Consider the following 12296-nt stretch of genomic DNA (forward strand, 5'->3'; position numbering starts at 1 on the left):
ACAACATGACTGAGTTTGAAAAACAACTCCTTGCCAGTGAGGTCTCTTAAAATGTCCTAGGGCGGAGAGTTTATTTATGACTGCAAGTTCCTTTTAAAGGACAGTATACTAAAACCCATAATTACACAGAGAATCACAATGTTTACACTCAGGTTGTAAAATCTCTCAGCAATCAGTATTTTAAAATAATAAACAGAAAAAGCTTATTTGTAACAAATACATACTTCAGAAAAAATGTGGCACTGAGTGCCAAAATCTGCAAAATTTTAAGATAAAAGACAAAAATAAATGAAAAGCCAGTGCTATAACAAGAAATGCCATGTGCACTTTTGATGCAAAGATTACACTTAATTCAAAGAAGTTCAAAGGCTCTCCTGTCCATAGGTTACTATAGTTCTTCCTCTTAACGCCAACCTTGCCGTTTCTTTAGCAGTTTTTGTTTGTTTTTTTTTAAGAGTTTCTAATTTGATGCTCAACCCAGCATAGATGGAAAGTGTGCAAGGAGCAAGCCAGATCTGAACCTGGGACCACTCGCCTCGAAGTCCGGTGCCAATGCCACTACACTACTGGCCGGCACCTGTCCATAGGTAAAGCGATGTAATTTGGAAACGTTTCACAGATGTAGTTCCTAATTCAACTAATTTGTTGATATTGTTAATAGTTCCTAATGGTATCACAACGGTGAAATATGGAACTCTGAGCAAAAATTACAAGGGGCATTGTAAGCAAATTGGACTAAATTTGATGGGAGTTTTGGCCAAAAGCCCTATTTCCATGCAGTATGACACTATTTTTCTAAAGGCAATAATGAAAGTTTTCCAATTAACTATTTAACGGTCAACATACAACAAATATTCACATTAAAAACAGGAGTAAATCATTTAGCTTCTCAAATTAACTCCATAATTTAATAAGTTTTTGGCTGATCTGATTGCAGTCTCATCTCTGTGCTCCCTTATTTATATTTGCTGACCATTCACTCTCTAGTTTCGCAAGTTTCTATATGGCACTGTCTTAAAAATATTCAAAGATTCATGAACTTCTGAAACAAAAAAATGTTTCCTCTCATAAATAGGTGACACCTACATGTTGAAATATTATTAAATTAAAATGAAAACATAAGGAATAATGAATTCCTTAAGAGCTATGGAGAAAGAGACTGATTGAATTATTGTATTTTCATAAGAATAGACTAACTGTACTAAATAACCTTGTTCTGCATTGAAACAGTTCTTTGATTTTATGAGAATTAATGATGTTCAACACAAATAGGGAAATTCTTTGTACAGATTTTGAATATTTTTAATGTATGTCTTTGAAAGCACAGGAGATGAAGTTGACAGTAGTTAAAGAAAATGAAAGAAAGATTATCTCATTATTACAAGTTAAAAGCTCTCAAAAATAACCTGTCTTTAATTAAGGTATATTAAAATTGTGCTGCTTTCATGCTCTCCTTTAAATAAAAATTTTATGTTTTATACTTCACTGCTATTCTTTGTAAAAAAGAGATGTCTTTCACTGTGAAATATTGGCAAAACCCATTCAGTTTCAGAGTAAAAATGATTGCAATGGTTCTTACGTGTTACTTTTTGTTCCCATTAAAGCTATCCTCCATGTTAATTAGCTCTTCAATAAAAACTCCTCCTCAGCCTATTCTCAGTGGCTTTAACCACAACTAAGTGGCTGCACTGAAAGGATTTGGATTCAGGTGAACTAAGTGTTCCAATGAACAGTCAAAGCAGAGAATCTCTGGCTGTGTTGGAACAACCGCAATCTTTAGAGAGTTGGAGCAAACTTAGGGTAATATACTGACACTACTGCTGCTGTTATTTCCTACTTTCTTATTAATAGATATCTATTGTTACGTACCCCGTAACTGGGTTGCCAAACCAGCAGAAATGGATCACTCAGTTGGAGCCTGGATTACTAGAACTAAGAAAGTTTTATTAAAGAAACAAGCAACACAGTAATCGAAAGGATAATAAATGCAACAGTTCAGCAATGATAAACACACATGTGCACAGAATTAAGATAACAACATCAATCAAGCTCTATCGTTGTCTAGGGGTAAATGACCAAATTTCAAAGTGACACAAAAATTCAGTCCAATTTAGTTGAGTTCGCAGTAATCGTTGCCATGGCGATGGACAACGTGGGGGGAGAAAGAGAGAACAAGAACGACTGATCATTCAGACACGGCTTCCACTCACAGACCGGCGATATTGCTCACAAGCAACTTTCGGGCGGGTCCTTTGTGATGTCACCTGAGGTCACCGACTGTGACCCCTCCTCCAGATGTGGTCAATCCTCTGCAGTGAACCCGGCACCCAAGCGAGGGTGGACACACACCGGGTTCCCGCTGATCGTACATTTCCACCCTGTGCGCTTAAGGTCCGGTACTTCCTACCAACTCGTGAGAGGCTCACCGCTTCCAGGGTCTCGTTACCTCGGGTGTCGTGTGTGTCCTGCCTTAGCGAACCTGTCCCTTTTTATCCCCCTGTTGGGGTATCGCCTGTCCATCACTTCAAACAGTTCAGGGTTCAAAGGGGGAGCCGCTCCAGACAGCTCTCTCTCTCCCGTCCCTTCATTACACATCTCCAGATGCTGTTCATTTGTCTTCCTTATCTCTCTCTTGAAGACAGGTGGCAGACCAACTGCTGATCACACAGGACAGCTAACATCTTATCTATGTGTATTCTTGTCACACTATTTATTTATTTATTGAGCTGCAACGTGGCACAGGCCCTTCAAGCCATGCTGCCGAGCAATCCCCCAATTTTTAATCCTGGTTTAATCAGGGGCAATTTACAATGACCAATTAACCTACCAACTGTTATGTCTTTGGACTGTGGGAGGAAACAGGAGGAAATCCATGGGGACACGGGGACAATGTACAAACTCCTTACAGGCAGCGGTGGGAATTGATCCCCTGTCATCTGTATTACGCTGCCATACTGCCAAAACCAACTGAATAATGTATCAGAAAAATTGCAATAATCATGCCCATATTTATTTAGTGATTCAGCACCAACACACTTCTCAACCACTTATCAATAAGATAAGCTTCCACTGTATTGTGAATAATAGCCAAAAAAATCTAATTCTTCATGGCATATAGTGAGCTATGTACTCTAATTTCAGGCATTCTTAAATAAAATGGAATATCATTTAAACGATCATACTCATGCAAGAAATAACATTTACTTTAGCAGAAACATTGCATTGCAAATCCTCAGGGAGGCATTTCAGACTGAAAAAGAAAGGAATAACGATGTGAGTTGTACAAATCTTTTGCACACAAACAGGCAAGGGGCTGTACATGTAAAAGCTTTTACATCCACCTTTGTTTTTCTGCTGTGGCTGTGCAATGGGTTCCATTCTGCACTGATGATATCATCAGTGATCATAATTTATTGTACCATTAAATCCACTGGAAGTAGTCCCATTACAGAAAAGGAGCTCTGAACCATCAGGCTCATTGGTTTATGAATATGAAATCCATTTGCTTATAGCCTTATGTCTCATTCTTTTCTATCATTTACTGTCTTCCCCAGTGGAAAAGGTAATTTACTTCTTCGCTGATAGATGCGGTTTAGCACGTAATTCCTTTACCTTTGCCACTCTACGTGAATGATGTGATAAAAGTTACAGAAAAGAGACGCAAACTTTATTTTACAGTTCCCTTGTATGAAATAGGGACAGGTATAATCATTAAAAACATTAAGATGACAATATGGCAAAGAAGTTTCATCAGGTTAACAATATTTTGCTTAAAAGAGGTTCAATGTTCCAATATAGTCACTAAACTAATCATATATTTAATTTTTTAATTTACATTCAATACCATGCAAAAGTCTCAGGCGCACACACACACACACATATACACATATAATATATATATATAACTAGGGTGCCTAAGACTTTTGCACAATAGTGTATTTGTCAACGTGGAGTGGAGAACGAATTCGTAAATCTGGCGGGAGCAAACGATGTTGGGAATGGTGAACACAGACAAAATTCTGGAGGAATGCAGCCGGCCAGGCAGCATCTATGGAAAAAAGTACAGTCGACGTTTTGGGCCCAGACACTTCGGCAGGACTGTGTGTTGCTTGGATTTCCAGCATCTGGAAGTTTTATCTTGTTTGTGATTGGGAATGGTGACGGTCAAGCTCTATGGAAGAGGTTTGGAACAGATGGTAGAGAAGGGGTGCTAAGGGTGAGGGATGGCTCTGGTGCAGACACACTCAGTCCTCAGACGCCAGGCAAGATCATTTGACTCCAAACTGTTGGTTTACTGATCATTACAGAATGTCTCTCTGGTGCTTCCCACTCCCTCCCCTCTTACCTTCCCCTTTTCCCAACCATGATTCCCTCTCTCTGCCCCCTTCCCAGTCTCAGTCCACAAGAGACCCATATGAGAATCAGATTTATCATCACTCAGATACAGTACGTCATTAAATTTGTTACATTTTGCAGCAGCAGTACAATGCAATACATAAAATCCTAGCTATATCTATATGCCTAAGACTTCTGCACAGTACTGTACAGTATGACAAAGTTATTCAAAATCCAATGATAGAATCTGTGTCATAAGAAATGGAATTCTTGGGATGTTGCACTTTTTCATTTATTATAAATGAGGTGAAAGGAAACAAATTCCAGAACTGCAATAAAATATGCAGCCATAATGAAAAATACATGTGACTGGTGATAACATTCTACCCTCCTATATCTTAGCAATGCATTTGAATTTCCAGAATATTCGAAAATTAGAACCACTTGGTTCTTTTGCCTCTGCTGGAGGAGATGGCAGGAAGTGTCTGTGCTGGGAATTTCTGTTTTCTTGACCCAAATTCTGGTGAAGAGCTTTAAAATGCAGTAAGTTTTTTAACAGGAGTCGTTGATTGGAGTACTGTGCAGATGCAACAGAAGCATTCCCGCACAGGTCCGACAAAGAGCTATAAAAAGTGGGAAGTTTTTCCAAGGGAGTTGCTGATTGGAGTACTGCACAGACACAACAGAAGCATTCCTGTGCAGGTCTGGTGAAGAGCTTTAAAAATTCAATTTCTGTAAAAAAAAAGTCATCCTAGCAGAACTATCATCGTTAGAGTAGTCTGAGTCAGACTTGTAAGGCTTTGGTTCAATAGGGCTACGGCAAGAAGAGGCAGAGGTGAGATCAGAATGCAGGCATGTCTACAATGTTCTGTTCTGGGTGTCAGATATGGGATTTCCAGCCTCCCTAATGGCCACATCTGCACCAGGTGTATCAAAATGCAGCTCCTTAAAGGCTATGTTAGGGAACTGGAGCTGCAGCTCAATGACTTTCAGCTTGTTAGGGAAAGTGAAGTCATGATTGACAGGAGTTACAGGGAGGTATGGCGGTGGTAATAGGGGACTCTAGTCGGGGGGACAGATAGGTGATACCGTGGATGCGAAAAGCAAACATGGATGGTAGTTTGCCTCCCAGGTGCCAGGGTCTGCAATGTTTCTGAACACACCGCAATATCCTGAAAAGGGACAATGAGCACCCAGAAGCTGTGGTACATATTGGTTTTAACAACATAGATAGAAAAAGGGAGGAGGTCCTGAAAAAAGATACAGGAAGGAAGCTGAGAAGCAGGATCTCAAGGGTAGTAATCTTGGGATTGATGCCTGTGCGAGACAATGAGGATAGGAATAGAATGAGGTGGCAGGTAAAGATGTGGCTGAAGAATTGAAGCAAGGAGCAAGAATTCAGATTCTTGGATAATTGGGACCTCTTCTGGGGCATGTGTGACCTGTACAAAAGGGATGGGCTACACTTGAAACTGAAGGGACCAATATTCTTGTGGTCAAGTTTACTAGAGCTGTTGGGAGTGGTTTAAACTAATATGCCATGAAGGAGTGGTGGTGCAGACTCAATGGGCTGAAAGGCCTGATTCTGTCTCTATGTCTTATGGTCTTATGGATTTGCCATAGATGGTGAACAATTCACCTGACATGATTGCCCATCAAATTAAGCAGAAGTCCTTGATAGCTTAAAGATGGACGAATCTCTGCACCAGATGGGATTTGTTGTTGAAGGCAAATGAGGAGCTTGCAAGTGTTCCGGTGGAGATTTTTTTGCTGGAAAGAGGTGAGGTTCCAGATGAATGTGGGGCAGCAAATGTGGTCCCTGAAAAGCCTAGTAAACATAGACCTGTGAGCTTAACGTTAATAGTAGGGAATATAACGGAGAAAAATCAGAAGGAGAAGAAACTAATGATATGAGAATTTATATTACATTAAACAAATTATTCCTGAACCTCAGGTACTTATACTCTGAACTGGCTGAATTAAGTTACAGTACAATGCAAAAGTCTTAGGCACACAAGATTTTCATATGGTTTCAGATGGTATTGCTTCCACAGAGCCTTGATCTTAACATCATTAAGGCTGTCTGTGATTTTCTGGAGAGACAGAAGCAAGCAAGACAGCCAATGTCTGCAGAAGAACTGAGGCAAGTTCTCCAAGATACTTGGAGCAAGCTCCCAGCCAGTTTTCTTATAAAATTGCACAACAGTGTATCAAAGAGAATTGATGCAGTTTTACAGGCAAGGGTGGTCACACTAAATATTCAAATTAGTTTTTTACTGTTTATTGCTCTTTATAGTAATTTTTTTGATATTTAGAAACTTATTTCATTATTTTCGAAAGAATCTTTGATTACAGAAGTTTTTTACATGTGTCTAAGACTTTTGCATCATACTGTAGGTAATCTATTTTTCTGCAAGCAAACATCTGAATGTTCTCTACAAACTAAAAATAACTTCATGTTTTAAAATACTTATTTTATAAAAATACCCCTCCATTTCCAGTATTTTGAGAGGTAAATATCCCCCCCCCCCACACATTAAATGTTAAGAGAACTGAAATTATTCATCGATCGGCACATTAAACTCATCCTAAGATACAAAGGTGTTTGAAAGAGCTATGTTGATTATAGGTGTAAAGTACAGAGTATACACTTACACACATGTGGGCATTTCAGAGAGTGGGCCCAGCTGGCAAGTGCCACCATTGTAACAGTATCCATCACAAGACAGGCAGCTGGATGCAATTCTTCCATTTGTACAACTGTATCAACAAAGTGAGACTAATGTCATTCCAGATATGCTACAAGAACCCTAATTACAGGTACCTGTAAATAATCATTGGAATGCTCTGTTGCACAAGAAATTGCGAATAGATTTTCTTTTCCATTGGAGTGAGCAATAGTTTCGCTACGATGAAGAGTAATCAATGATATGAGTTTGAACTGCCAGTTTGTACAACATCATGTACCATTTATGGTACAAGTGATATGCTATGAATCATTCTGAGATTTCTTGCTTCAAACAGGACTTTTCTAAAATAAATTTGTTACTGCAATGGCTGTACTTTTAAAATATGAGTTTAATATCCTGGTTTCAAAGCTTGAGGCCAAATAGTACCACTGGGTTGAATTGTGCTTAGTTTTTGTTGGCTGTTTGGTTAAGGCCCAATGGCAAGCTGTTCATCATAATTCAGCACGTTCCTAACTTCTGCATTTGCTCATGCAGTATTCAGGACATGCTGGGGATCAGATGTGGGTGTGTCTGATCTCCCAGGCAACTGCTGGAGTTGCTATTCTGTCTGGTACGGAGCTCACTTATGCTGAGAACAGGTGCTGGATACATTTCATTTTTGGCCTCTCAGTTTCAGATTATCCTTCATCAACATCGGTATATTCAATATGACTTTATCCATTTGACTGGGAAGCTGACAAAAGACCATCAAAATGGTCCAAGGAGAGGATCTCATGGACATTCATTTGAGTGTAATTGTTCATGAATAACTCCTTCCCCATACTGTAAAGCCTAAAATTTGATTTGTTCCACAGGGTCACAAGAGGTTAGTTGACCATAGAAATAGTGTGGAAAAACAATGAATTGGCCAAAATAGCTATGGATTTGTTGCCACATTTGGCTGTAAATGCCAAGTGTTTCTGTATATTTAAGGCAGAGGTTGATAGATTCTTGATTAGTCAGGGCATGAAGGGACAAGGCTGAGAGGGAAATGGATCAGCCATGATGAAATGAAGAGTAGAGTCGATGGGCCAAGTGGCCTAATTCAGCTCCTATATCTTATGATCTTATGGTCCTAATAGCTCCTTTGCGAGTATAAACTAATTATTATATGGATAAATATGCTAAATATACCGATTAACACAATATTGGCAGAATTTCTGAAATAAAAAACTAGAAAATCTCATTTGAAGCTGAAGTATGTTCAGACAAATCAAATTTGTTATTATGGATCCAATCTGGTGCATGAGGCCAGAGTGTGTTGACATGCAAAATGTAATCATCAATGTGATTTGGTCCAACATAACTGTTCTTGTTTGTTGGAACAAAGAGTCCTATTTTTGTAAGCTTGTCATCCTTCTCAAAAAAATCTCAGATTTACATGGACAATAACATTTTGTAGAATTTCTATTTAAATTATTTTATTTAAATTATATCAGTAATTGTCATCATAACTTATTTATATCACTGTCAGTTTGGCTGTTATGACATTATGCTAAATGATACTATTTTTAAATACGTAAACTTCATTTAATATTCTCTTGTCTGTTTTTAAAGCACCTCTAATCTGACAAATTCATTATAATGGGAGACAAGAGCTTCATTCAAACTGCTGGGTATTCATATGTTAATATTTCAGAGGATAATTTAACAGTCCTATTGTTTTATGCAGTGTGAATTTTAATCAGATTAAGTGGATCTCAATGGTGGCAGTATAATTGGTTTAATTTTAGAATGTTCCACATTAATCATTTCTGTTCAGCTCACATTTGGTGGCGAAGTTACTGAGTAGGATTTCATATGTGGTGAGCACTATGGTATGCATCATACAGGTATCACTGTCACACTACTGCAAATAAGCAGGTATAACCACAGTTACAGTGGAACCCATGGGTGAAGCTTTGAAGTAGCATTGACTAATTCATATCATAAAGCCCTGGTTAAACAAAACATAATGGGAATCCACAAAATAATGTTATTTTGATATCTCTGGCTCGGATCTTCAACGTGAAACAACAACTTTTCTTCCTACAAAAGTAGCCTGATCTATTGAGCGTTTATAGCATTTTATGTTTCTGTTTAACATTATTTTTTGTTGGAAAATTGTCATCTCACCCCAGGATATCAATGCAACAATTCCTCAGAATAGTACCCAAAGTCCAAGTTACTTCAACAGTAACCTTTCTCTCACTGGTGAGAACTTAGTTTGTTCACTGATTCCTAAATATCACTGCACACCATTTAATATTACTCAAATAACAACGTGGTATAAGCCAGCATGCACTAAGACTTGAATGATGTTAGGTTTGTAAATGGCAAATAACAAGTCACATCTTTCAAGCACTAGCCAATGGTAACATTTAACACGAGAGGGTCTTACCCATTGCCCCTTGGTATTCAATGGAATTATGATTTCAAAATCTTCAAACATCAAGACCTTCCTGAACCTACTGCTCTTAAACTTAAATGCTGAGGCCACCCGCCAGATTAGAAGCTGGAAATGTTGCAATGTGTGTTCAACTTTTGAATTTCTCAAAGCACATTTTGTGAAATGCACAAGCATTTGCCAAGCATGATGGATTGCATTCCACTTGTCCAGATGGATGAATCTGGAAAGGCACACAAAATAACCCATACAATCCAGAACAAAGCAATTTGCTTGATTGATGCTTAATCAACTGCTTCATTCTCCATCGCCTGCAACTTGACTGCAGTGCTTTTGACCTATAGGATGCACTATAGCAATTCAATATTTTTTTTATTGCCACCAACGCTGGTAGCTAACAATTTGAAGGACAAGGCTGATAAGTACTTGCGACCACTATTACCTACAGCAAAGTCACACAACATCTCAACATGGACATACAATATATGTCAATTCCATTATTGCTCATCATCAAGAAAAACACCAAATCAATTATATCCATGTCCAGTAGACCAGAAATGCACATCCAGGGGTCAAAACAATTAAAAGTTTGCATTTTTCGATTAACTGTATTCATCAGCAAAGTTTTTGGTGCAAATGTTATGAATTCCTGCAAAGAAGCTCAGTGGTGCAAAAGACTAAAGTATCTTTTGCATCCTTGTTTTGCGGTTTAAGAAATCAGGAATTAATAACTTTAAAAGCACAATATTACCAATTTTATGACAATTTAAATAGTAATGGCAGTAAAGAAATACTCCAGCCAAAATATGTAATTTGCCTTAAATATGAAAAAAGGAAGGCTGATAATCTGAACAAAAGTCATTTCAATCTATCGCACAACTTGCAGAAAATGGATGGAGATAAGATGCAGGCATCCAATAGCACTGGCTGTGGTATTCTATTGATCTTTTACTACTTCATTACAATGAATTTGAATATTGAACAGAAGTTTACTTACTTGCAGGTTACCTGGCCAGTTTCTTTGTCCACATCACACTGCCCAGCGTGACACACTGTACATTTATCTACTTCACATTTTGGCCCATCAAATTGTGGCAAGCAGATGCAGCGAGCACTACCATCAGCATTTATCCTGCAGGTTCCGAAATTCATGCAGTAGTTATAGCACATATCTAGAAACCAATGAAATGTAATTGTTAAATGTAATTGTTGATTTACAGTAATAATTTAGATGTTGTCAAAATAAATCCCTTTCAAGAGTATTTTATTCCATCAAATCAGAGAATGCTATTTTTAATTAGCATTGTCAGGAATTTTCCTAGTAATATGCAATTAACAAGTTGTGTCAGGGCTAATTGCAAAAAATAATGCAAGTTCATTTCATTTAGAGATTAATGCTGATTCAATTGATGTCATTGCCTTCACTCACCAATGCAAACTCAATCACTTATTAATTTGTTTAAGAGAAACATTAACTCAAATTCTGACAGTTCTTTTTTTTAAATGGGTTATTACATTTGGGTAGGTGCCATAAATTAAGAGAACGTAAGGTAAATGAGTGGATATTAAGAAATGTCGAGGCACAGAGGAATTCTGGAGTATGCGTGCCCATGGAAACCAAAACCAGCAAGACGGGTCAATAAAAAGGCCCAAGACGATATGCAGGATGGCTTTCTTTGCAAGCCAATGTATAGAGTATAAGAACAAAGAGGCTATGCTATAACGGTATCCAGCGCTTGATAGACCTCAGTTTGGTTAGAGTGTACAGATCTAGCAATATATTACAGGTAAATATTCTGGCAGTGGAGGGGATGCAGAGGGAATTCATTAGCATTTTGTCAGGATTAAAAAATGTTAGTTACAAAGAAAAATGGTACCAGCTGCTGAAGTTTTTGTTGAAATACTGGAGGCTGAGGGTAGAGCATGACATGCCAACAATGGTCCAAATCATTGTTTATTCATTCAGTGAAATATACAAAATGATGGGTTTTTCATCCAAGATCCACTAGTCCTATGTCCTTTGTCAGCCAACCTTATTCTTCAACAAACATTGTCAAAGCAAAATTTGGAAGACTTTCCATTACTGGGAGGCACCTCTTAGCAAAGACAGATACTGATGATGAAATTACCATTGCTTTCAAGGCATGAGCTTAGCCTTTACTTGATTAAACAAGAGTATATGAAGATCAAGATCTCTGACCGGGCACAATACTCATGGTCTACCAGGCAGCAATGATCCCTACCCTCCTGCTTGGTTCTGAGACCCAAGCAACTCATATCAAGTCACAGAATGGACTGGGAAAATACATCACTGGAAGGAGAAGCAGACCAATGTCACTGCCATCTTCTAGCCCAACATATCCAGTATCAAGACCCTAAATGCACCTAGTGAGCTGCTTTGAGCAGGCCACATCATTCACGTTTGTGACATCAAACTCCTCATATAGTCATAGATAGATAGATAGATAGATATACTTTATTAATCCCGAGGGAAATTTGGTTTCATTACAACTGCACCAACCAATAATAGATCATAAGTATAGCAATACAAAAAACCCCAACAGTCAAACAACAAAATGCAAAGCTATGCCAGATGGAAAATAAGTCCAGGACCAGTCTATTGGCTCAGGGTGTCTGACCCTCCACAGGAGGAGCTGCACGTTCGATGGCCACAGGCAGGAACGACCTCCCGTGCCGCCAAGTGTTGTATCACAGTGGAATGTGGCCGAAGTCCAACAGTAAAAAGTTCAATATCCAGTCTGCAAACACGTTCCTCGATCATAATATACCCCGGATTGCACCATCCATTGTTAGCCAGATCAGTAAGCACCCCAATCCTTCACGCT

The 12296-nt window shown here is 38.4% G+C and overlaps 1 protein-coding gene across 1 annotated transcript in view; it reads right to left on the reverse strand.

Moving 5' to 3' along the window:
- LOC140197951 (low-density lipoprotein receptor-related protein 1-like) overlaps window positions 1–12296 on the reverse strand; it is a 2495129-nt gene that overhangs the window by 16838 nt on the left and 2465995 nt on the right. The window contains exons 85-86 of the mRNA XM_072258609.1: window positions 10448–10622; window positions 6991–7095 (exon numbers count right to left, since the gene is read on the reverse strand). Coding sequence (XP_072114710.1) covers window positions 6991–7095; window positions 10448–10622 — 280 coding nt within the window. The remainder of the gene's footprint in view (window positions 1–6990; window positions 7096–10447; window positions 10623–12296) is intronic.

The sequence above is a fragment of the Mobula birostris genome, chromosome 5 (assembly GCF_030028105.1).
Source record: "Mobula birostris isolate sMobBir1 chromosome 5, sMobBir1.hap1, whole genome shotgun sequence".
NCBI classification, from domain to species: Eukaryota; Metazoa; Chordata; class Chondrichthyes; order Myliobatiformes; family Myliobatidae; genus Mobula; species Mobula birostris.